Consider the following 22,966-nt stretch of genomic DNA (forward strand, 5'->3'; position numbering starts at 1 on the left):
GCTGAAGTTTTTTGTTGGAAGCCAGCTAGGATGTATTAGATCATAGGAAGAGAGGTAATCAATTAGGCTTTTTAGTTTGAAGTTTTATGTTCATCAGGTTAGAAGTTGGGCTGTTTAGTGTTTGATGTAGCCCAAGGTGCCAGAGGCTTCATTTCCTTTAGTGTCCATGTTTTTTCTCTCTCTCCTTTTTTTGGGCTGGGGGGCTGGTCCTTAAGAAGTTCTTAAATAGTTTGTGTCTTGAAGCTCTCAGTTGTAGTCTACTGTAATAATACATTACCCCAGTTGTGGTGGCTAGATGTGAAGGAGGGGAAGCATTCTTTAATCTTATGATGAAATCTCAGTTTTTACTGGGTCTGAGTCCCTGTACTCTTACTTTGCAGAGTGTTTTTTAGCCCTTCTTTTTCTCCTCTAATGTGAGAAAGGAAGGCTAGAGGGGGCTGGGGTTGGCTTATTACTTCCCACGTAGGATAAGGCTCTGGTAAAGAAGTTGCCTTTAGAAGGCTGGCTTTCATTATGAAGAATGCTCTGTGGATATTGAAAAATGGTTGCTTTTCCCCTACCCTGTTTCAGGCAGGGTTTTTTCCTTTCATCTTCTTTTACTGGAAGTAAAACCCACAGAAATATGGGGGATCCCTAAAACTATGCCCCCAGGAGTATCTAACTCTCAAGCTAGTCCACTTTCAGTCTCCAGAAATTTGTCAAAATGACCTTGTAATTTTTCCTACCGATTATTGGCTCTAGTGGTTTCTGCCTCAGGTAAGGTGACCTCAGCTTTGATTCTCTGTCTGTTGCCCATCTCACCAGATTACAGGGTGATTGTTTCTCCAGTAACCTCAGCTCTTTGAGGGATGTAAGGAAACTTGTTGATTTTCACTTTGTTCAGCTTTCATCTTGTTGTCTAGATGAGAGTGAGAGACAGCTTCTAAGCTCTTAACATTTTGGAGCTGAATCTGGAAGTCCCTTTGCTTTCCTTTTTCAAATCGTACTGGCAAGTACATTCATCATTAAATGTTTTCGTAAGATTTCCTTGCTGGGACTATTTGTGCCTACCTCGTGTTTTTTGATGGTTGGGTTCTGATAACTTTTTTTCTTCTAGGGAAATTTCTCTGTTTCACAGTTCTGTGTCTACTAGGGTCAGTTGGTACATTTTTTTTCCACAGAAAGTTACACATTTCATCTAAGTTTTCAAATTTATCTCCATAGACTTTTGCAGAATAGCTGTGTGATTCTTAAAATAGTCTCTGCCTAGCAGGGTTTTTTTATTTTTATTTTTTTTGATACTTGGATTTTACTCCCTGTTTTTTTCACTTTAATTTTTTCAAATATTTAATTTTTAGTTCATATTGACAGTTAATAAATTTTATGAATTTTTGGTGTACTGTAGAGAGCTACACTGTTCCATATGATAATTACTAGATACGTGTAACAACTTAAAATGGATTTTAAATTAAATTTAAAAGTTCAGTTCCTTAGTCACATTAGCCACATTTTAAGTACTCAGTAGCCACGTGTCTAGTGGCTATTGGATTGGACAGTGTAGATACAGAATATTTCCATCATCACAGAAAGTTCTCTTGGAAACTGCTGCTATACGACAGTATATGTCACATTGCTGTTAGCATTATTTTGTAGAAATTTTGCAGTTTGCTTTGTATTTCTCCTTTGACCCAATAATTTTTTTTTTGGCAGCTTCTCACAGCATGTGGGATCTTAGTTCCCTGACCAGGGATCAAAGCCATGCCCCCTGCAGTGAAAGCATACTTGGAGTCTTAACTGCTGGACTGCCAGAGAAGTCCCATTGACCCAATAATTTTTAATAGAAATTTTATTTTCAGTTGAAGGGGTGTTTTTTCATTTCAGTGTTTTAAAAAAATTTTTGTTAGTAATATCTACCATTAATGTGTATTATAAAATATAGTATTTTATTATAAAGTACTCTTCTATTTTTGCTTAAGGCTCTGAATTTCATCTTATGTGAAATTAAATTTGAACCCTGCTTTATTATTACTTGCATTTGCTTGATGTGTCTTTGCTAATCCTTTAAAAATATATAACTTCTGGAATCACTTTGTTTTACTTATGTCTCTTATATATGTTACAGAATTGGATTTTTGCCTTGTTAACTTTTTTCTTAAAAATTAAGAAAAAATGTGTTAAGGCCATTTATGTTTATTGATACGTTTGATGTCAATTCTATTCTAATGTTTTGTGGCATATTTTACACAAATGTGTGCACATGCAAAATCTTTCACTATGTTGTCTTTTTTCTTTGATCTTTTTCTTATTAAAACAAGTTTCTTTTGGCATTTAGGGTGCCTTGCATTTTTGTTTTTTGGTTTCCTTCAATCCAGTGTCTTTTTATGTAACACTTAAGTCTCCCTGAGGAACTTAGCTGGGAACCTCCTCTTCTTTCTTCCCTCTATCCCAGCATCTAATTGTAAATGATGATCTTTCCTTCTAAAGGTTAGTATTTGTGAAGCATATTCTGACTTCTACTTATTCTCTACATTCTTCTCCCATTTTTCATAGATCTATCCTTTCTACATTGCTGTAGAACATACTTACATATTGTTAGGTCATCCGTATCTTCATGGTTAGTTTTAGTTCTATAGTTGATTTTACTTTGAAACTTTTCAAGTCATTTCTTGAATATGTATAGTTTGTTCTTCAGTAGGTCTCAGGAAGGGCTCAAGGAACGTTTATATGTTGTTAACTATCTATGCCTGTAAACTTGAAGGACAGTTTGACTGTATTTAAAGTCCCAGGCTCACATCTTTTTGTGCTTGAGGATCTTACTACTTTTTGTTTCATTGTTTTGTGTACAAAACAGCTTTTGTGAAGTTTCTTGAAACTATAATTTTCTTTTTCTTATAAGAGACTTGGTCTTTCTACCTGGATGCTTAAAGTCTTTAAAATCTAATAGTTTATAGTAGGAATATTCTCAGTTGAATTTCCCTAATATACCATGTATCCTTTCAGTATGTAGATTCAGGTCTTATTTTAGGAAGATTTGCTTGCAGCACAGTTTGAAATACTGTCTGGTTCCAATTACATATTTATTGGATCACCTACTTACTGTTGCTTTCTTTTGTGTGTTTCATTATTTTTACTCACTTTCTAATCTGTTTTTTCTTCATTGGGCTTTTTTGGGCAGGGTTGGGGGAGGAGGGAGTATATTCTTTGTGTGTGTGTGTGTGTTTTAGTTGAGGTACAGTTGACATACAACATTATATTAATTGCAGGTGTGCAGCATGTTTGATATTTGTATATATTATGTAATGGTTACCACAATAAGTCTAGTTAACAGTCTAGTCTAATTAGTTCTTTGTAATTTAGTCTGTTTTCTGAAAAAACCTATTTTCCCTCATTTGAGTCTTACTAGCTCTTCCTACTGTCTAGTCATATTATTTCTGAACTGTTGTAATTTTTTTTTTTTTTTTTTTTGCGGTACGAGGGCCTCTCACTGCTGTGGCCTCCCCCGCTGCAGAGCACAGGCTCCGGACGCGCAGGCCCAGCGGCCATGGCTCACAGGCCCAGCCGCTTTGCGGCATGTGGGATCTTCCCAGACCGGGGCACGAACCCGCATCTCCTGCATCGGCAGGCGGACTCTCAACCACTGCGCCACCAGGGTAGCCCTGAACCGTTGTAATTTTGATTTATTACTGCTTAATAAAGCTTCAGCTATTTTCTTTTTTTTTTTTTTTTTTTTTTTTTGCGGTACGCGGGCCTCTCACCGTTGTGGCCTCTCCCGTTAAGGAGCACAGGCTCCGGAAGCGCAGGCTCAGTGGCCATGGCTCACGGGCCCAGCCGCTCCGCGGCATGTGGGATCCTCCCGGACCAGGGCACGAAGCCGCGTCCCCTGTATCGGCAGGCGGACTCTCAACCACTGCGCCACCAGGGAAGCCCTTCAGCTATTTTCTTAATTTCTTTCAGTTCATCTTGAAATAATAGTTAATAATGTTCATCTTTTTTTTGTGGCCACATTTTTCTCATGTGTTTTTATTATCTGTTAGAATATTATTTATTTCACATATATTATTTTTCCTATAATTTCTTAGTGTGTGCTTTCATTTTAAGTTTCTAGTGTTTAAGCAAGTACGGGTTTCCAGTAGTTTTATTTTATTTATTTATTTATTTGGCCACGCAGTGCGGTTTGTGGGATTTAGTTCCCCAACCAGGGATTGAACCTGCAGCCTCAGCAGTGAAAGCGAGGAGTCCTAACCACTGGACTGCCAGGGAATTCCCTTCCAGTAGTTTTAGAAGGAAGAACTGTAGGCAGAAGGGACGGACAAGTGTAGTTCTGAGCTTTTGGGGCTCAAGATCTCTCTACTTTGTGAAATATTTTTTAAATTTGGACTTCTGAGATGTAGTAAAGCTTTTCACCTTTATATCTATGCTTTGCAAGTATTTTGCTTTCTGGAGAGGAACCTTTAAATGTATTTTGCTGTGTGATATGTTTTGAGTTCTGTATCGCTTGGACCTTTGCCCACCTAGAATATGAATCTTACTTTTCCTGGGGGTTGTCATTCTTTATGCTTTGCTTAATTTATTTTCTATTCCCTGCAGTTTCTCTTCAGAGTGGGTTTCTGTCCTTCTAAAAGTAAGAAAATATTTGCAGGATAGTTCTGAAATCCTCTTAGGGTCTAGACTCAGCATTTTATGAATGTTCTCAGGCCCCCTTAGAGATTTCATGCTTTCTTTGCTTTACCTTATCTTGGGACCTGTGAGGACATTATCTGACTTTATCCAGTTCTCAGATTTCCATGGTCAGATTATTTCCTGTTGCTGTGATTTTGAGCGTGTTGGTTTCTTTGTGAAGAATTGACTTTTCCTTTATTTTTCCATGAGTGGATGCTTCTAATTAGCATAATTAGCATTTTGGGGACCACTTCAAGTAAAAGAACTCCTCTGTCCTAGTGCAGCTCCCTTTTTATTTCTTTTATAGCATTTATCACAATCTGTAATTACCTTGTTTGCAGCTGTACCTGTTAACTTTCTGCTGCTTCTCATTTGAACGTTAGCATCGCAAGTGGGGATCTTTTCTATCTTAAATACCAGTGTATTCCCAGAGCCTAGCACAATGTCTGGCATATAGGGATCAGTAAATATTCGTTGAATAACTCCAGCTTATGGTAGGGCCCCCTCTTTACCATGCTCCTGTGTGAAAATTTGGAAGTATTTGGTGTGAAGATTGGGAAGTATTTGAAAGTGAGTGTACAAGTGATTTTTGGAGAAGCTGTACTTTTTATAGTATACTCTTTAACACAGTACAGCTGTGACTATTCAGAATTGATTTGAGTTGATTTCTATTTTGCATTTTGAATTGGCTTTTTATTGTATATGTTTTTGTGTCATAAATTTTATGCTAAGTACATTTATTATTTATTAAAAATAGATCATAATCCCCTTGGCCACAGGTACCCATTCTTGTACTTTTGTGGTGTTACCCCGGAAGAGTGTTTACAGATAATGGAAGCTGTATTATAATCAATGCATTGTGTGTTGTTATTGACTGCTGTGTAGGAGGAGGATTTTACATGATACGTTGAATGAAGGATGTGAAATCTTTTCATGGAATTGTAGAATGTTAACATGGCCTCATGAATGGTGTTTCCTAGAGTTGTGCAATGCACTGCCCTGATTAGAGCTGGAAGAAACTTGAGATCAAGGAATTCAACGTTTCCTTTTACACTACAGATAAAGGAATTAAAGTCCTACGAGATTACATGATGTGCTTAAGGTTATCCAACCAATTAGTGACCAAGCTCCAGGGTCTTATGATTCTTAGTCAAAGCTGATTTCTTCTAGATGCATTTTATCACGTCATTCAACAGAAGGGCACAGGTTTTAGTAGGGTGTTTTAAAACTACCAAAAGGAAGATATTCACAGATTGAATCCTTCCACACTCTTTTACATACTCTGCTTGACTGACTTCTTCACATAAAAATTAGAGGTAGCTTTTGAGTATCCAAAACTCTCGATTTAAAATTAACTGGATTTACTGTTAAGTATCTTGAGCATCCATTAGCAGAAAAAAAGTTAAGTGCTCCATTTTTTTGCTCAAGTGCTGCTTTTTTTTTTTTTAAGTATTCTTAAGAGCAGCAGTTTAAAAGATATTGCCAAGCAGACTTAGGATTTGAGCATGTTTAATAAAAAAAAACGATTTTTAATTTGCTGACTTGAACCCAAAATGTTCAATAAATTTTCTTCTCATGATGAATTTTAATAGTTTGTTCCTGACATTTGGTAGTTTATATAGATATACTACATTAAAAATTTTGCAAAATAGAGACATGTAACTTGGAAAAAGTTAACATTGTATTCCATATTTCAATTGTCCATGTGTTTCACTATAAATTTTTATAGTCCTAATTGAAAAAATTAATTACAGCCTTGCCTTTGTAGTCTATCTATGTTCAACAGACTTAATGTGGCTCATTTTTATTACCTTCGGTTTTCATACTGCATTGGTAGGAATAAAAATGTACCTTTTTAAAATTAAATTAACACTGATGAAAAAAGGAAACCGTTTTAGTCCTCAGCCCATCTCTTTTATTAGTTCTCATTGACCAGTTCTCCATTAGTTATTATTTGCATTTTAAATATATTTTACAATGGCATATATTGAGCTTAATCTTAGTAGATTAATCTTTGTTATTTGGATCATATAGTTTCTATATGAAACTATATGAATTGTGTCTTCTGTAACATTTTTTTTTTGCTTATCATTTATTTTCCCAGACAATGGTTAAAATGTTAAAATTAGTCATGGAGTACCTAGAAGGGTATTTTGATCACATTCTTTTGGTTGCCAGAAACAGAGCCTCCTGGCAGCTAGAACTAAAAAGCCATTAATTTCTATTCTCTGTTATTCCTTGGAGTCTCTGCTGTTTTATGTCTCCTACAGTCTTATCTTACTACTGACCGGCTTATTCTTTCTCTTGTATCTCTTATACTTATTTTGTATATCTTTTCTCTGTTTCATTGGTTCTGTTTACTTATACATTTTTCTGTCTTATAATTTAACTGGCCCATTATGTTTACTTATACATTTTTCTGTCTTATAATATAACTGGCCCATTCCATCTCCCGTCATAGGTCATTAGCTAACCTAGGTTAGCTGTCATTGAGATAGTTGTAAGGGAGAGTCACAAGTACAAAACATCAGTGTCTATGATTGCTCCTTCAGCAGAGGCTGTGGATGGGATATTTCCCCTGTTAGAGATCAGGGATAGTGAACTAGAGGTCAGGGATAGTGAACTAGTATCATGATTAACAATATGTAGTAAAAGAGGTTAATGTCTCTACTGAGAGTTAGAAGAAGGAAAAGCTATACCAGTAATGATGGTGGTCCTTATAGGTCTTTGGGAAGTATGAGGAAGGATAGTAAAGAAGAACATGTTTTATAGAATGCTACCATACGGGCTGTGTTTCTGTTGATGAAGGGCTAACGTTAATAGTCACTGCCCTCAACTAGTTTCTCATTTGCTTTCCAGGAGAATGGAAATGGATTTCAGGAAGGAACATCTGGGAGGGAGAATTAAAAACAGTCTACAGCTGACTAAGCTTTGAGAGATCATCTGTCACTTAAAAATTTTAAGAGGCAGTAAGCCTTTATTAATTGCTTCTCCATCTCCTATGTCTTTAAAAAGAAAGAAAAGTTGAGCCTGATTTGATCATCTGATGACAATGTAGTCAGTTTTCCATAAATATGGAAAGCTTGTTGTCATCTCAACCGTAACATTTTAAAAATAATTTAATGTTATATAAATAATGTTTATTATAAAAATCTGAATACAACAATTATAAGAAGATAAGCTAAACCCCTTAATGATATTTATGCTTCATTTTTGGCTTATATGTGTGCTTGCTTTATATAATTTAATATAAATTAGATCATATCACACATGGTTGTTAATATAATTGTATACAAATATATATAAATAATAGTGTTTTTTTAACAATGAAATCATACATGCTTCTTTGTATCTTACATTGCAAAAATCCCTCCAAGTTACCTGTCATAGATCTGAAGTATTCTTTATAATGGCAGTATAGTGTTCCATGATATATGTGTTTTATGATTTAATCATTTCCCTGCTACTACAAAAAACGCTGCATTAGACAGACTCATTTTTGAGTCTCTATACGTAGATCTTTATGTACTGATGGTCTTATTTTTATGGGATAGATTCTGAGAGTGCCAGGTGAAAGAATATGTACATTTAGAATTTTGATATATGTTGCAAATTGACTTTCCATCAAGGTTGGAGTAATGGACATGTCCACAGTTTCTCCCTGATCTCCTGTTAAGTAGGGATTTAATTTCATCAATTTGATGGGTGAAAAAAGATACCTTACTATGTTAATTTGTTTTCCCTGACACAAACAATACACAGGGATTTAGAAAAAAAAAATTTTGTTGCTGTTTACTAGCCATTTTAATGACTCTTCAGTGACATGCATTCTGCTCATTTTTCATTTTGTTGTTCATCTTATTCACAATGTGAAAGTGTTTTGCATATCTTCGGTAGGAATACTTTATTAGTCTTACGGGTTGCAAACACTTTTCCCTAAACTATTGCTTGTTTCCTATCTTTCTTTATGGTGTTTTTTACAATACAAAATTCAAAAGTTTTTTGTAATCAAATAACTTTTTCGTTTTACAGCTTCTGAGATCTCACTAACGCTTTTGGTTGTACATATTGGCCCTCAAATTTTTTTCTAATATGTTTATGTATATATGTATGTTTAAATTTTTAATTGGAATTTTGTATATGATATTAGATAGGGGTTAACTTATTTTCTTCCAGTGGATATTCAGTTGTATAAGCGTCTCTTAAATATGAACTGTCATTTCCCATTGAAATAAAATATCACCTTCATCAAATATTAAATTCTCATCCACACAGGGCTCAATTTCTGGATTTTTGTTTCTTAGCTATTGATCTATTCCTATACCAATCACTACTGTCTTTTTTGTTTGTTTGTTTTTGTTTTTTTGTTTTTTGCGGTATGCAGGCCTATCACTGTTGTGGCCTCACCCGTTGCAGAGCACAGGCTCCGGACGCGCAGGCTCAGCGGCCATGGCTCACGGGCCCAGCTGCTCCGCGGCATGTGGGATCTTCCCGGACTGGGGCATGAACCCGTGTCCCCTGCATCGGCAGGCGGACTCTCAACCACTTCGCCACCAGGGAAGCTCTCACTATTCTTTTTCATAAATTTTCTTGGCTCTTTTTGTACAATTTTCTATACAAACGTTTTTGTACTGTGTACTTTTTGGGTGAGGCTTCTGATACCTCAGAGAGAGTGGGCAGTCTGGCAGTCTTTGTCTTGTGGCTTTTGATATACCATATCCTATATTGTTAGTTCTCTGTAGGTCACCAGGAGAGACCTCTCAGCAACTAGATGTCCTCGGCTAAGAGGGCAAGTACATTCTCATCTAGAGGGCTAAAGCTCTCCTGAAGATCTTTGTGGGCCAGGGAGACAGCCAGTTGTCCCAGGAATGCTCGTTTAGTTAATGCCTTTTTCTTGGGGAAAGAGGCATCCATGGATCTCATGGTCCTCTTAGGGCCAAGCTTTTGTGGTAATTCTTAAAGTTCTGGTTCTGGCCTCTGTCACCTTCTGGGCTTAAGAGAGGTACTTAGTAGTTGACTTAGTATTGGGCTGGAGATCATGAGGAATATCTTCAAGCTTCCATCTTTCCAAGCCCCCTTAGGCTGCACCTTGTTTCTGGTCTGTATCATATTTCTCTTTTTTCTTAATTGTATAGTTGATACACAATATTATATTAGTTTCAAGTATACATATTTCTCTTTTATCTTAGTATAAACTTTAAATTACAGATAATAAGGATTCATATACTCTATGCTTTGATGGAACCACTTTAATTTTTTTCCTTTTAGTACTGTTTATTTATTTGTTCATATCTATCAAATATTTATTAGGCACTTTCTGTTTGGCAGCATTTAAGTTTCGAGTTAGGCATATGAGGGTGAATACCTTCCAGACCCTGTCTTCTTAGCAGCATTTTACATAGTTTTCACATATTTGTTCTCAAAATACTTTCTTCAGTTGGCATCTACAGTTCCTAGGTTTTCATCTTCTTCACCTTTGGCCCTTCTCAGTCTCCTTTGCTTGATCTTTCTCTTCTGGACCCCCTAAATAATGGGCCCCCAGAGCTTAATCAGTCCTTCAGCTTCTTTTCTAGCTCTCTTTTATCCCCTGAGTCATTTCACTCAGTGTCATAGCTCTAAATATTTTAGCATTTGATATACTGATGTTTCTCTATATTTTTTTCAGCTCTGGCATTTTCCTTGAATTTCAGCTTCAGATAATCCAACTGCTGGATCTCTAATGGGCTGTTTAATAGGCATTTCAAAATTCACAAGACCGGGCTTCCCTGGTGGCGCAGTGGTTGAGAGTCCGCCTGCCAATGCAGGGGACATGGGTTCGTGCCCCGGTCCGGGAAGATCCTACATGCCGCGGAGTGGCTGGGCCCGTGAAACATGGCCGCTGAGCCTGCGTGTCCGGAGCCTGTGCTCTGCAACGGGAGAGGCCACAACAGTGAGAGGCCCACGTACCACAGGAAAAAAAAAAAAATTCACAAGACCATAACATATTGTAACTGTTTGCCCCCTTAACTTTGCGTTTAGTGATCCATCTGCTCAATTTTCAGATTATGACATGGCTAGCTCCCTCATATTGTTCAGGTCTGTTTCTCTTCTACTTTGCTTTATTTTTCTTCATAGTACTATTAATCCTTACCACTACTTTGACATTATATAGTTGTTTGTTTATTAATTTTCTAGATGCTGAGAGACTTTAATTTCCTGCTACTGTTTTTTTATCAGTTTCTTCTGATATTTACTGTGTTTTGCTTTTTGTTTTCGTTTAATTCATTAAGACTTACAATCTTGGCTTGAACTATTATTTTATAGTTATTGTTTTCATCCAGTTCATACTTTTTTAAATTGTATTTTTAAATCTCTACCTTTGACCCCTTTAATCCCAGTTAATACTTTTTCTTTAACTTCCTCCTAGTTTTACAAAGATTGTGTCTGCCTTATATATCTTTCTGTCATGAGTCACTGTTATTGTGTGTGTGCCTTCGTGTAATAGTAATGTTACTACTATTCACCCAGTCCAAAGGATATCTTACTATGTTATTTTAGACCATTTATATGTATGACTGTACTAGATGCTTGGTATTAATATTGTCATTTTATTTAAAATTTTCTGTTTTTAATGTGTCCTGCTTTCATTTAATCTTTTATTTCCTTCTTTTTACTATTTTTTGTTGTTGATATTCTGTCTCAAATAATTTGTAAGATATGTAGTATGTTTTTATTCTAAACTTAAGTATGCTTGAGTCTCTTTTTCTTAATTTCAGAAACATTATTCTTAGGAGCTATGAAAAATGATGAAATTAACTCACATTGCATTTGATCTCCCCTCCTCCAATTTATTATACTTTGTGATTTTTGCGGTCCCAATTTATCATAGTTATAATATATTAGGTTTTCTTTCATGCTTTATAACATTCATGTCAGAGTGATTTTTTTCCTAGTTTTTTAGCTTTAGCTTTTAACTGTACTGCAGTGTTTTCATAGAGTTCTCATCTTTGCTTTGTAATTCATTCTTAATAAAACACACCTTTTTTTCTGATAATGTGTCAGATGTGTTAATTTTAGAATATTTGAAAAGTACAAAAAAGCACAAAGAAAGAAGAAAGTCACTGAAATCTCACCATTGAGAACTACATTAACAATTTAGTATATCTTCTTTGTCTTTTCTCTTCATGCATGAATATTATTATTACTTACAACACTTGATTTACAGTATATAAACTACCTTTTCCCTTCACTCACTATGTAGTGGACATTTTCCAACAATATTAAAGTCAGGCTGTAGAATACATTATGATTACATGGTATTTTGTAACAGATATTTCATAATTTGTTTTAACGCATCCTCTGTTGTTAGACAATTAGGTTGTTCACAGTTTGTTATTATAAATTGTATTGTGATGAATGTGGATGATTTAAATCCCCTGGATTTTTTTTTTTTTTTTTTTTTTTTTTTTTTTTGCGGTATGCGGGCCTCTCCCTGTTGTGGCCTCTCCCGTTGCAGAGCAGAGGCTCCGGACGTGCAGGCTCAGCGGCCATGGCTCACGGGCCCAGCCGCTCCACGGCATGTGGGATCTTCCCGGACCGGGGCACAAACCCGTGTCCCCTGCATCTGCAGGCGGACTCTCAACCACTGCGCCACCAGGGGAGCCCCCCTGGATTATTTTTTAGGTTAAGTTCCAAGAAGTGGAATAATTCTGAGGCTGTATAGTTTGGTGATTAGGAGCGTTGGCTTTAGAGTCAGACTGCCTTGGGTTCAAATTATTATTTCTTAGGTGTGTATGCTTAGGCAAATTAATTTATCTCTCTCAGTTTCTTATTCTGTGCTTTGACGGTAATAGTTTATGTATGGAAAGCACTTAGACCAGTGTCTGAGATGTCATAAAAGCTCAGAAATGTTAGATGCAAACATCATCACTGTCATCGTGGCTGACGTCATTATCATTTTTATTTAAAAGCATATGCATATTTGAAATGATTTTTTTAATATAATATTAAAATTCTCTCTTGAAAAGTTGTATCAATTTGCATTTCTACCAGCAAAATATGAGAGTGGCATTTTACCAGCTCTGGCCAACAGCTGCAATTATGATTAAAACACATGTTGTTTTGAGAGTGTAGGCCCAATTTTATAGGGTTAATATATATATTTGTCTTAATCTCTAATTTTTGGTTATTGATTTCGAATGTTTGGGTTTTACCTATTTTCATATGGGGTATTTATGTTTAAGTGCTCTTCATTCATATTTTAATTAGCCTTTTGTGTTTTATGTTGCCTATATTTTTCTAGTTGGTTTTTACCTTTTAGTATTGTTTGAGGTTATTTTATGTATTAATGTTTTACCTTTGTGAGATGTATATGTAAAGAAAATTCTTTTCCTTATAGTATTGCCTTTTAAAAAAAGTTATTTTTTTTGACATTTATTAAGTCAAAAAGAATAACTTTCTCTGTGACAGGTATAGATCTATATTTTAAGATAGATAAATAAATGGGCCTTTGAGAAGGCACATTATTTTAGAATGATTTTAGATTTACAGAAAAGTTGCAGAGATAGTACGAAGTTCCCATATGCCCCTCACCTAGTTTCTCCTATTGCTAACATCTTATATTACCATGGTACAGTTGTCATGACCAAGATACCAACACTGATACATTACTATTACCTAAATACCACATTTTATTTGGATTTCATTAGTTTTTCCACCGTTTTCTTTCTGATCCAGGATCCCATCCAAGATACCATTACTTTTAGTTGTCTTGTCTCTTTACTCTCCTCTGCTCTGTGACAGTTTTTCAGTCTTTCCTTGTTTTTCAATATATTGAGAGTTTTGAGGAGTACTGGTCATGTATTTTGTTGAATGTTCCTCAATTTGAATCTGTCTGGTGTTTTTCTGATTGTTAGACTGGGGTTATTTATATCAGTATGGACTCAGGGATATTTATACTTTGGGTTCTAATCCAATACTACGTTATTTATTTTGTTGTTTATTTTAGCTTTGGCCATTCATTCTTTCATGTTGGCTCCTCTGTGTCCCTTTGACATGCCCCCACCTTCCTTTTGCTGTTGTTGTTTTGAGCACTACAACACGCTCTAGGCTAATCTTCTGGATTCCCTGCTCTAATCCTAGAATCAGCTACCTCCCCAAGAATCCCTGTTTCCTTCTATTGGACTGTGGTATGTAGAAACCAAGATTCGGCATTGGTGTACTCACTGCTACTGGGGGTGTCACTGCTTCTAGTCTCTATTAGTGAACAGAGCTAGGAATACTATTTGTGTCAGTGTGCATGGGTATATGTACGCACATTCACATATAATTACTTCTGAATCTGTATCTATATAAACCTAAATATGAGTTCACACTGATGTCTCTGACTCTATTTCAGTACCATCAGGATCATTCCAACCTCCATGCCCTTGCTTTTCTGTAGCTTCCCACTCGAAGTGAGAAGCTTGACTCCCATCATCTACCGTTCATTTACTTATTTGTTTGACCCCAGTATACATGTAAAGTGTTTCAGAATTAACCCATATCCCTCCGAGAAATAACTTTATCAAATAAAGTACAGTTTTTTAAATTAATTAATTAAATTTTGGCTGCGTTGGGTCTTTGTTGCTGTGTGCGGGCTTTTCTGTAGTAGCGGTAAGTGAGGGCTACTCTTTGTTGCGGTGTGCGGGCTTCTCATTGTGGTGGCTTCCCTTGTTGCGAAGCACGGGCTCTAGGCATGCGGGCTTCAGTAGTTGCAGCACGTGGGCTCAGTAGTTGTGGCATGCAGGCTCTAGAGCGTGGGCTCCGTGGTTGTGGCGCACAGGCTTAGCTGCTCCATGGCATGTGGGATCTTCCTGGACCAGGGCTCGAACCCGTGTCCCGTGCATTGGCAGGCGGATTCTTAACCACTGCGCCACCAGGGAAGTCTGTAAAATACAGTTTTTGTGTATGGTTCTATTTGTCTTTAACTTTACAGTTTCCAGTGAGAGCACTGTCTTCCAAAGTTACTTATATCAGTTCCTTTTTTCACAGTTCTGTTTTTGGTGCTGGGCTTAAAAGACCTTTTTGATCCAAAGATTAATTTTATATACATACATATATATATATATATATATATATATAAAAATAGAGAGAGAGGGAGAGGGAGGGAGAGGGAGGGAGGGAGGGGGGAGAGAGAGAGAGCGAGAGAGTATTTTATTAATTATTAGATATTTTATTACTTTATTTACCTTAAATTCCTAAAAACAACTATAGTTCATTTTGTCACTTGATGTGAAGTAGAGCTATACACACACACACACACACACACACATATATGCATATGTATATAGTACTTTTTTCAATTGTTTAAAATGCTACCTTTATCATATTTTAAAATTTTTAAATTACTAGACATTTTCTGTGTTTCTTATTCTGTTTAATTTTCTCTTCTTATTCAAGTTCCAGGTATTATATAACTTTGTGATAATTTTAGCATCTGGTAGATTATTTCTCTTTTTGCATATGCCTGTTCACTTATTCTTTTAATTAATTGCTATAATTTTAATTTCTTTATTTCAGGAACATTTTAGTGGATAAGCCAAATGACCAATCTTCACGGTGGTCTTCAGAGAGCAACTACCCTCCCCAGGTAAGATTATGTGTAGCTCTTGATACCATTCAGAAGTCAGATTTTAAATAGGCATGCACTTAACTGATCAGTTATCTAGATTCCATTAATAGTTTATTCAGTCTTTGAAATTGTGAGGTAAATTTTTTTTTGTTTTTAATTTATTTATCTGGCTGTGTGAGGCCTTAGTTGCGGCATGCGGGCTCTTGGGCTCTTTTAGTTGCAGCATGCAGAATATAGTTCCCTGACCCGGGATCAAACCCGGGCCCCCTGCATTGGGAGCACAGAGTCTTAACCACTGGACCACCAGGGAAGTCTCAGAGGTAAATTTTTATTTCCTCTTTTTTTGTTTGTTTACATTTTGGAAGAATTTTTATTTCATAGGCAAATACAGTGTGGAATTTGATGAAGCATAGACTTTATACTTCTCTCTACTGGAACATTTAAAATCTAATTTATGATTTTTCTGGATTACTAATGATGCAAAACTAAGTTTCTTGTTACGTTTTGAGGAAAATGTTAACTAAAAAGAACTGGTTAAGGTGCTGTTAGTGTTCTGAGTAGTAATTGATCAGAGTACTGATCTGAGCAGAGGTTGTGACTTCTGCACTTAAACTCAAGTCATTCTGTAAATATTTAAGGAGATGTTAGTAAATTCAACTTTGACTCAGTGATTCAGTAACTGCCTTTTAGGGAAAATAAGCTTAATATAGTTTGTTATTTTACTAAACTAGTATATTTAGATGACATCAGGACCATGAGCTAAATTGTTTCCTTGACAAGTGGTGTCCGATGTCATCTGAATTAAAAAATAATCATTTTTCAGTTATATTACACTTTCAGCATTAGCACTTATGTCCACATCCTTGAGGAAATTAATGCTCTGATAGGTAAAGAAGATGGGTAAATAAAACTTACTTTATTTTTTTTTTATTCTAGTGTAATTCTTGGAAACCTAGTCTCTACTTATTTTTCCTTTTTAGTTGTTTTTTTAGTTTACAAACCTTTTTGGATCACCTGGTGTTTTAAGTGTTTAATTGCAAAATATATATCCAAAGAATACACACACATTTATATATAAAATGTAAAGAATAATAAAGCAAATACCTGTTTACTTGTCAACCATCTTTAGAAATGGAAAACTGCTACAACCTTTGAAGCTTCCTGTGAGCCCCATCTTATATCTATCCTCTAATCCCACCCCAGTAATTATTATTTCATATTTTGTTAAGCATATTCTCATAGTATTATATATGTATATGTTTATAAATTCCTGTGATTTAAGTTTTGTCTGGCTTTGGCTTTATATAAATATAATATATATTGAATCACTCATTATACATCTTCTTTGGCTAGCTTTTTGTTTGTTTGCTTAACATTATGATATTAATGTTGCCGAGTATAATTATAGTTTGTTAGTTTTCACTACTGTTTAGTGTTCCAGTATATAAGTATGCCAAAATATATCTATCCATTTTTCAGTTGATAGACTTTTGAGTTTTTTATAGTTTTTGCTCTTAGGAACAAGATGCTATGAATATTCTTCTATGTTTTTTCCTGGTGCACACATACAAGAGTTTCTTTAGGGTATATACCTTGGTTTACAATTGCTGGATCATAGAGGATATGTGTGTTCAACATTTATCTGGTAATGCAAAACTGTTTTTACAAAATAGATGTATAATTTATACTCTGACTGGCAGTGTATGAAAGTAGTTGTGCATTGTGTTCTTCCCATCACTTCTATGGATGATTTTTAGATTTTACCAGTCTGGTGGATCTTTCACTGTAACTCAGAGTTAAGTTCCTGCTAGCCTCTTGTTACAGATTTTCATCAACCAGTCAATACATAATGTTGCTTTATATGCATTTCTGTTTAAAGACACCTTACTTTGTGTATACTGTTTATTCATTAGCATTGGACTCACAGCCATTAGCACTATAACTCTTGCCTGAATGAAGCTTATCCAATAACACATATTTTCTCTGTAAGGCACATTGCAGCCTTCTTGCATTTAGAAACACTAGACAGCACTTCAGCACTATACTTGGGGATCATTTTAAACAGTGAAACACCAACAGAAAACACAGAAATATTTTTAAATGTGCCTAAATAGACCATGAAAAGGAAACTTGTTTGTAGTATGAGAGCTAAAACAAGAAGGCATAGGGTCCATTGTTTGACCTTAGCTGGGAGAGTGTGCTTCTGGCAACTTAAATTTTTTGCTGCTCTGTGCATGTCCAGGAATGACTGAGAGTATTGATTTGATGTTAAAAATAAATTTTAGTGAGTAGATGAATTTGCAAGTGCAAAACCCATGAATAGTGAGGAACAACTATACTGTAACTAACAATTCATTTACCATATCTTGAACAGGTCTGAGAATTAGAAAGAAAGGAAAAGAGGACTCTGAAAAATCAAAAGCATTGTGATGAGATTTTAGGTTCTAAGGGCCTTTTCTTAAGAATCCACTTTGGATATAATGTTATTCTGTTTGGTTGATTGTTTCTTTCGGTTTCAGCAACTGGAAGCAGCTTTGTGCATGGGGGGCGTAGCTGTGAAAGATAGGCACATTAACAGCAAGTTGACAACTGACCAAGTGTCATAAGGGGGAAGACAGAAAAATCTAAGTAACAAATAGAAAACCAAAAGTATAACATATAGGGGGTCTTTAGTGCAAGAATACTCTGTATTTCATTAACCTCTAGGATAGTGTTTCTAGTAAACTTTCTGCAGTGATGAAAATACTCTATAATCTGCACTGTATAATACGGCAGCTGCTAACCACAGGTGGCTATTGAGTACTTGAAATGAGGCTAGTGCATCTAAGGAATGCAATTTTAAATTTTATTTAATTTTAATTATTTTAGATTAAATAGCCCCAGGTGGCTAGTAGCTGTGTATTAGACTGCACAGATCTAAGGCATCGCTGTTATTCGAATATACTGTTTGATGCTCACAGTGCTTGATTCCCTCAGTAAGAAATTTTAATTATGTTTAGTATATGCAGCTTAAGCAGATAAGGAAGTTAATGGTGCAGTTATCTAGAGAGGGGTGGAAAACAAAATCAAAGCCTCTCAGCTACTCCTTTTTTTCCCATAATGAGAAAAAACTATAAGTGTGTACATGAATGCTAGGACGTATGGCATGTTTTGAGAGTGAATGAACCCTAAACACTTCTCTCGAGAGCTTGTGTTGGGTTATGAGTGGGGTAGGTAAAAATACAAATATTTTTCTTGTAATATATGTTGATTATTTTTTTTTGGATGGCTACTAAATTGTCAGGGCATAAGTATTATACTTATTGTTTGGACCTAACTACTTAAGAAATAGAACTGTTGATATTTCTTTGACCTTGGGTGCTGTATTAGTCATCAATTGCTGTGTAACAAATGGCCGCAGAATTTAGCAGTTAAAAACAAACATTTATTATTTCACCCTGTTAGTGAGGGTCAGATTTTGACGCAGGAGAAAAAAAGAGAACCCATCTACTGGGGAATGCTTGAATACATTTTTCATGGAATATTGTCAGCTGTTTAAATGAAATGAACTGGCTTCATACCAGTTGACTTGGAGGAATTTCCACTACAAAATGAGAAAAGCATGATGCAGAGAAACATCTATAATAAGATCCTACTGTTGTTACCTGAATAACAACTCTCCCTCCCTCACCACTATATGTGTATGTACATGTGTATATTTTTATTTGATACAGTGAGCCCAGATAAAGATATGATAGGATATACATCTGGTTGTTGGCATTGGTTATTTAAGAGAGGAGGAGATGAGATAGGAAAAAGAGAGAAAACAATTATTTTTAAAAGTTATTCCCGTCAAAATATTTGATATTCGACTTATGTAAAGTATGTGTCTGTGTGAGTGTGTGCATAGAGTTCAAATGAATCGTCATCAAAATGGTGGTGGTTGTGTCAGGATAATGGCATTTAGGTAATTTTAAATTTCTTTCCAGTTTTATACTTTTATCTCTTTTGATTCTCATTTTCAATTTATATTTATAATTTATATAAACAGAAAAAAATGAAAGCCATTTTCATTGTGGTAGGGAGCAAATATTTTTAGACCTAATGAGAAAACATTGCTGTTGATTCTGGATTCTCTCTCTGTACTGGGAGGGAGTAAATGTAGCGTGAATGAAAACCCTATAAATACTTTAAGATAGTAATTTCACCCTTCTCCCACATCAGATATGTTTTATAGAAGTTACTGATACTGCCATGGAAAATATGTCTTTCAAGTTGACTGGGGAATACCCTAGGGTTGGTTGAAATGTACAGGCAGTTACATATGTCTTGATAATTGCTTTAAGAAAGATTAGATCATAATTCTTCTACTACAATTATAAGTTCCTTCTAAGGTAGTTTAAATAAAAGTATGGTATTAGGTAATATTCTTTGCTTTCTGGGGCTAGAGAGAGAGTAGTTAAAGTTGTTTAACAAACTGCAGGCATTCTGCTTTTGCAGGTCAAAAAAAACTTTAGTGATTACTTAATACAGTTGGGTGTATGTGTGTGTGTGTTACAGCTTTTGCAGTACACTGACGTTATTCTTTCTCTGTTTGATGAACCATAACAAGAATATTATAGGAATAAGAGTTACTTGCAAAGTAAGGAGAAAATATATGCATTTCAATGTAATTTCTATCTGTGGAAACAGGATACCAGTAAATTTATGAAGCTTCTTTATGGTATTTTGCCCAAGTGTGTGAAAAGAATATTGTATGTTTTGAATAATACATTTTTATTTAATATGATTTCCATATAGTGAAATGCATGAACCTTAAGTGTATAGTATCCGTTTTGAAAAATGCACACACTAATATAATTTACACCCCTATCAAGATAAAAAATGTTTTCATCGGGTCAGGAAGATCCTTTCTGTCCCTTACCAGTGAATCCTTAACTCTCTCACCCTCTACCCAGAGGCAACCACTGTTTGAATTTCTTTTGCTGTAGATTAGTTTTACCAGTTCTAAAATTAATAGAAATGAGTATATACTCTTTTATATATGGCTTTTTATACTCAGAATTTTGGGGTGGGGGGATGCTTGTCCATGTCTTACGTGCATCAATATTTCATATCTTTTCATTACAGAATACCATTCTGTTCTATGGACATGCCAAGATTTGTTTATCCATTTTCCTGTTTATGGACATTTGCAATATTTCAGTTTGGGGTGATTATGAATAAAGCTTATATAAACATTCTTTTATAAGATTTAAAAAATAATACATATTTTCGCTTATTTGGGGGTAAATATCTAGAGATAGAATTGCTGCATCATAAGGTAGAGATGGAGTTGACCCTTTAACAATGTGAAGAGGTGGCAACCCCCATGCAGTTGAAAATCTGCATGTAACTTTTGACTCCCCCAAATATTACCGATAGCCTACTGTTGATCCGAAGCTTATTGATAAGATATATTGTCGGTTAACACGTATTTTGTACGTTATTATGTATTATATACTATATCTTACGATAAAGTAAGCTAGAGAAAAGAAAATGTTATTAAGAAAATCATAAGGAAGAGAAAGTACATTTACTGTACTGTACTATGTTTATCAATATCGTAAGTGTATGTTGTCTGTGTACAAGATGAATTGTGTGTCGGTACCTACATCAATATCGTCTCACATGATACAAAACACTGTAGATGTTACATGTATTACTAACACTAGACACTAAAAATGAAAAGGTAAAATGTGGAAAAGAAATTCATATTTATTTACAGGTATAGCTATTCATGCATTGATAATGAAGAAGCAGCAGTATGGTTGATTTCTCGTAGCCTAGTGTAATTGATACAGTTGCTTCACAGTACCCTACCCTATACACTAATGAATGAGTTGTTATAAAATTTTTATGGTATACAGTATTATAGTCATATTCATAATACAGTTTTGGAAACATTGTTAACATTTTCTCAAAAACTACTTACCTGTGATGATAGGCTGACACTTAGTTTTTCCAATTACTAGAGAGAGGGGAGCATACTGTATGATAATGTAATCATTTGAAAACAAAGTTATCAAACAGTAAGAAAACTAACATTGTTAATTTTGTATAAAATGTCAGTCACCTTATGCCTATGTAAGGATGGGCTATCCACTTCAATACAAGTCTTGTACATGGTGTTCTACACAATGAATACTTAGGCAATGATGATGACACAGAAACGTTTCATATAGTTCTTGCTGTACACTTATTAAATTTTCACATGAAGACGCACACATATATACAGCAGAGAGGTTTATTAATTGTACAGCATGATGATTATTTACTATTCATTAAGTGGAAGTGGGTCATCATAAAGGTCTTCATCCTTGTTATCTTCATGTTGAGTAGGTTGAGGAGGAGGAGGAAGATGAGGGCCTGGTCTTGCTGTCTCAGGAGTGGCCTCGGAAGAGGTAGAGGAGTTCCAAGAGGAGGCAGGAGAGGCAGGCACACTTGGTGTAACCTTACATAAATACACTGTAATTTCTGACTTTTTTGCTTTTCCATTTCTCTAAAAATGTTTCTATACAGTACCAATCCTTCTTCCACTGTTTGCTTTAGTTTTAGTGCCCATGTCATAGAAGGTCCATGTTGTAAAAGAAGTCAAAAGCAGTATTGAATAATTGGAATCCTTCTTTCTGCCAGATTGTCTAATGTTAGTTTGTTTTCCGGCACTGCTTCTTCTGTGTCTTCTTCCTCATCGTCTGGCACTGGTTTGGAAGCACTCATCTCCATCAAGTTATCTTCTGTTAATTCCTCTGGTGTGGTGTCTGTTAGCTCTTGAATTTCTCCAAGATCCATGTTTTGAAACCCTTCACCCCCTACCTTTTTTGCCATATCAACTATCTCTTTCAGGATTTCCTTGATTGACTGTCATAAATCCTGTGAAATCATACACAAATCTAGACACAGTTTTCCTCAGCAGGAATTTGTTGTTTTGGGCTTAATGACTTTCACAGCTTTTTCTACAATAACCATGGCATATTCAGTGGTGAAATCCTTCCAGACTTCCATGATGTTCTACCAGAGTTTTCTTCCATAGCGTTGGCAGTCCTTCCCATGGAGTACCGTGTGTAATGAACCTTAAAGGTCCTTATGACTCCCTAATCTAGAGGTTGAGTTAGAGACATTGTATTTGGGGGCAAGTAGACCACTTTGATGCCTTTGACATTGCACTCATGGGGTTCTGAGTAGCCAGAGGTATTGTCCAATATCAAAAGAACTTTAAAAGGTAGTCCCTTACTGGCAAAGCGCTTCCTGTCTTCAAGGACAAAGCATCAGTGGAACCAATCCAGAAAAAGGGTTTTCGCCCAGGCCTTCTTGTTTTACAACCTTATAGAAAAGGGCAGTCCCGATCATAAACCCGACTGCATTTACACAAAATAGTAGAGTCAGCCTATCCCTTCCTGCCTTAAATCCTGGTGCTCACTTCCTTTCTTAAATATCCTTTGTGGAATTTTTTCCCCAGGATATGGCACATTAAAAACTTGTTCAGGCAGCTATTTTTTCTCCTCAATGATTTTGTTAATGGCATTTGGAAACTCATATGCTGCCTCTAGGTTGGCTGGTGCACAGATTCCCCTGATACCTTGACATTTTTTTAAATTAATTAATTAATTTTTGGCTGTGTTGGGTCTTCATTGCTGTGCATGGGCTTTCTCTAGTTGTGGCGAGCTGTGTTGTGGTGCACGGGCTTCTCATTGTCGTGGTTTCTCGTTGCGGAGCACT

The 22,966-nt window shown here is 35.7% G+C and overlaps 1 protein-coding gene across 7 annotated transcripts in view; it reads left to right on the plus strand.

The window, feature by feature from the left end:
• Nucleotides 1–22,966, plus strand: part of MKLN1 (muskelin 1) — a 355,934-nt gene that overhangs the window by 208,688 nt on the left and 124,280 nt on the right. For 6 of the 7 annotated variants that reach the window (XM_060020905.2, XM_060020903.2, XM_060020906.1 and 3 more), the window contains one exon: nucleotides 15,178–15,247. In XM_060020905.2, coding sequence (XP_059876888.1) covers nucleotides 15,178–15,247 — 70 coding nt within the window. Of the gene's footprint in view, nucleotides 1–7,126; nucleotides 7,608–15,177; nucleotides 15,248–22,966 lie in introns of those variants that run through there. The other variant, XM_060020909.1, reaches the window with a different exon arrangement.

This window comes from Delphinus delphis, chromosome 9 (assembly GCF_949987515.2).
Source record: "Delphinus delphis chromosome 9, mDelDel1.2, whole genome shotgun sequence".
Taxonomy (NCBI): Eukaryota; Metazoa; Chordata; class Mammalia; order Artiodactyla; family Delphinidae; genus Delphinus; species Delphinus delphis.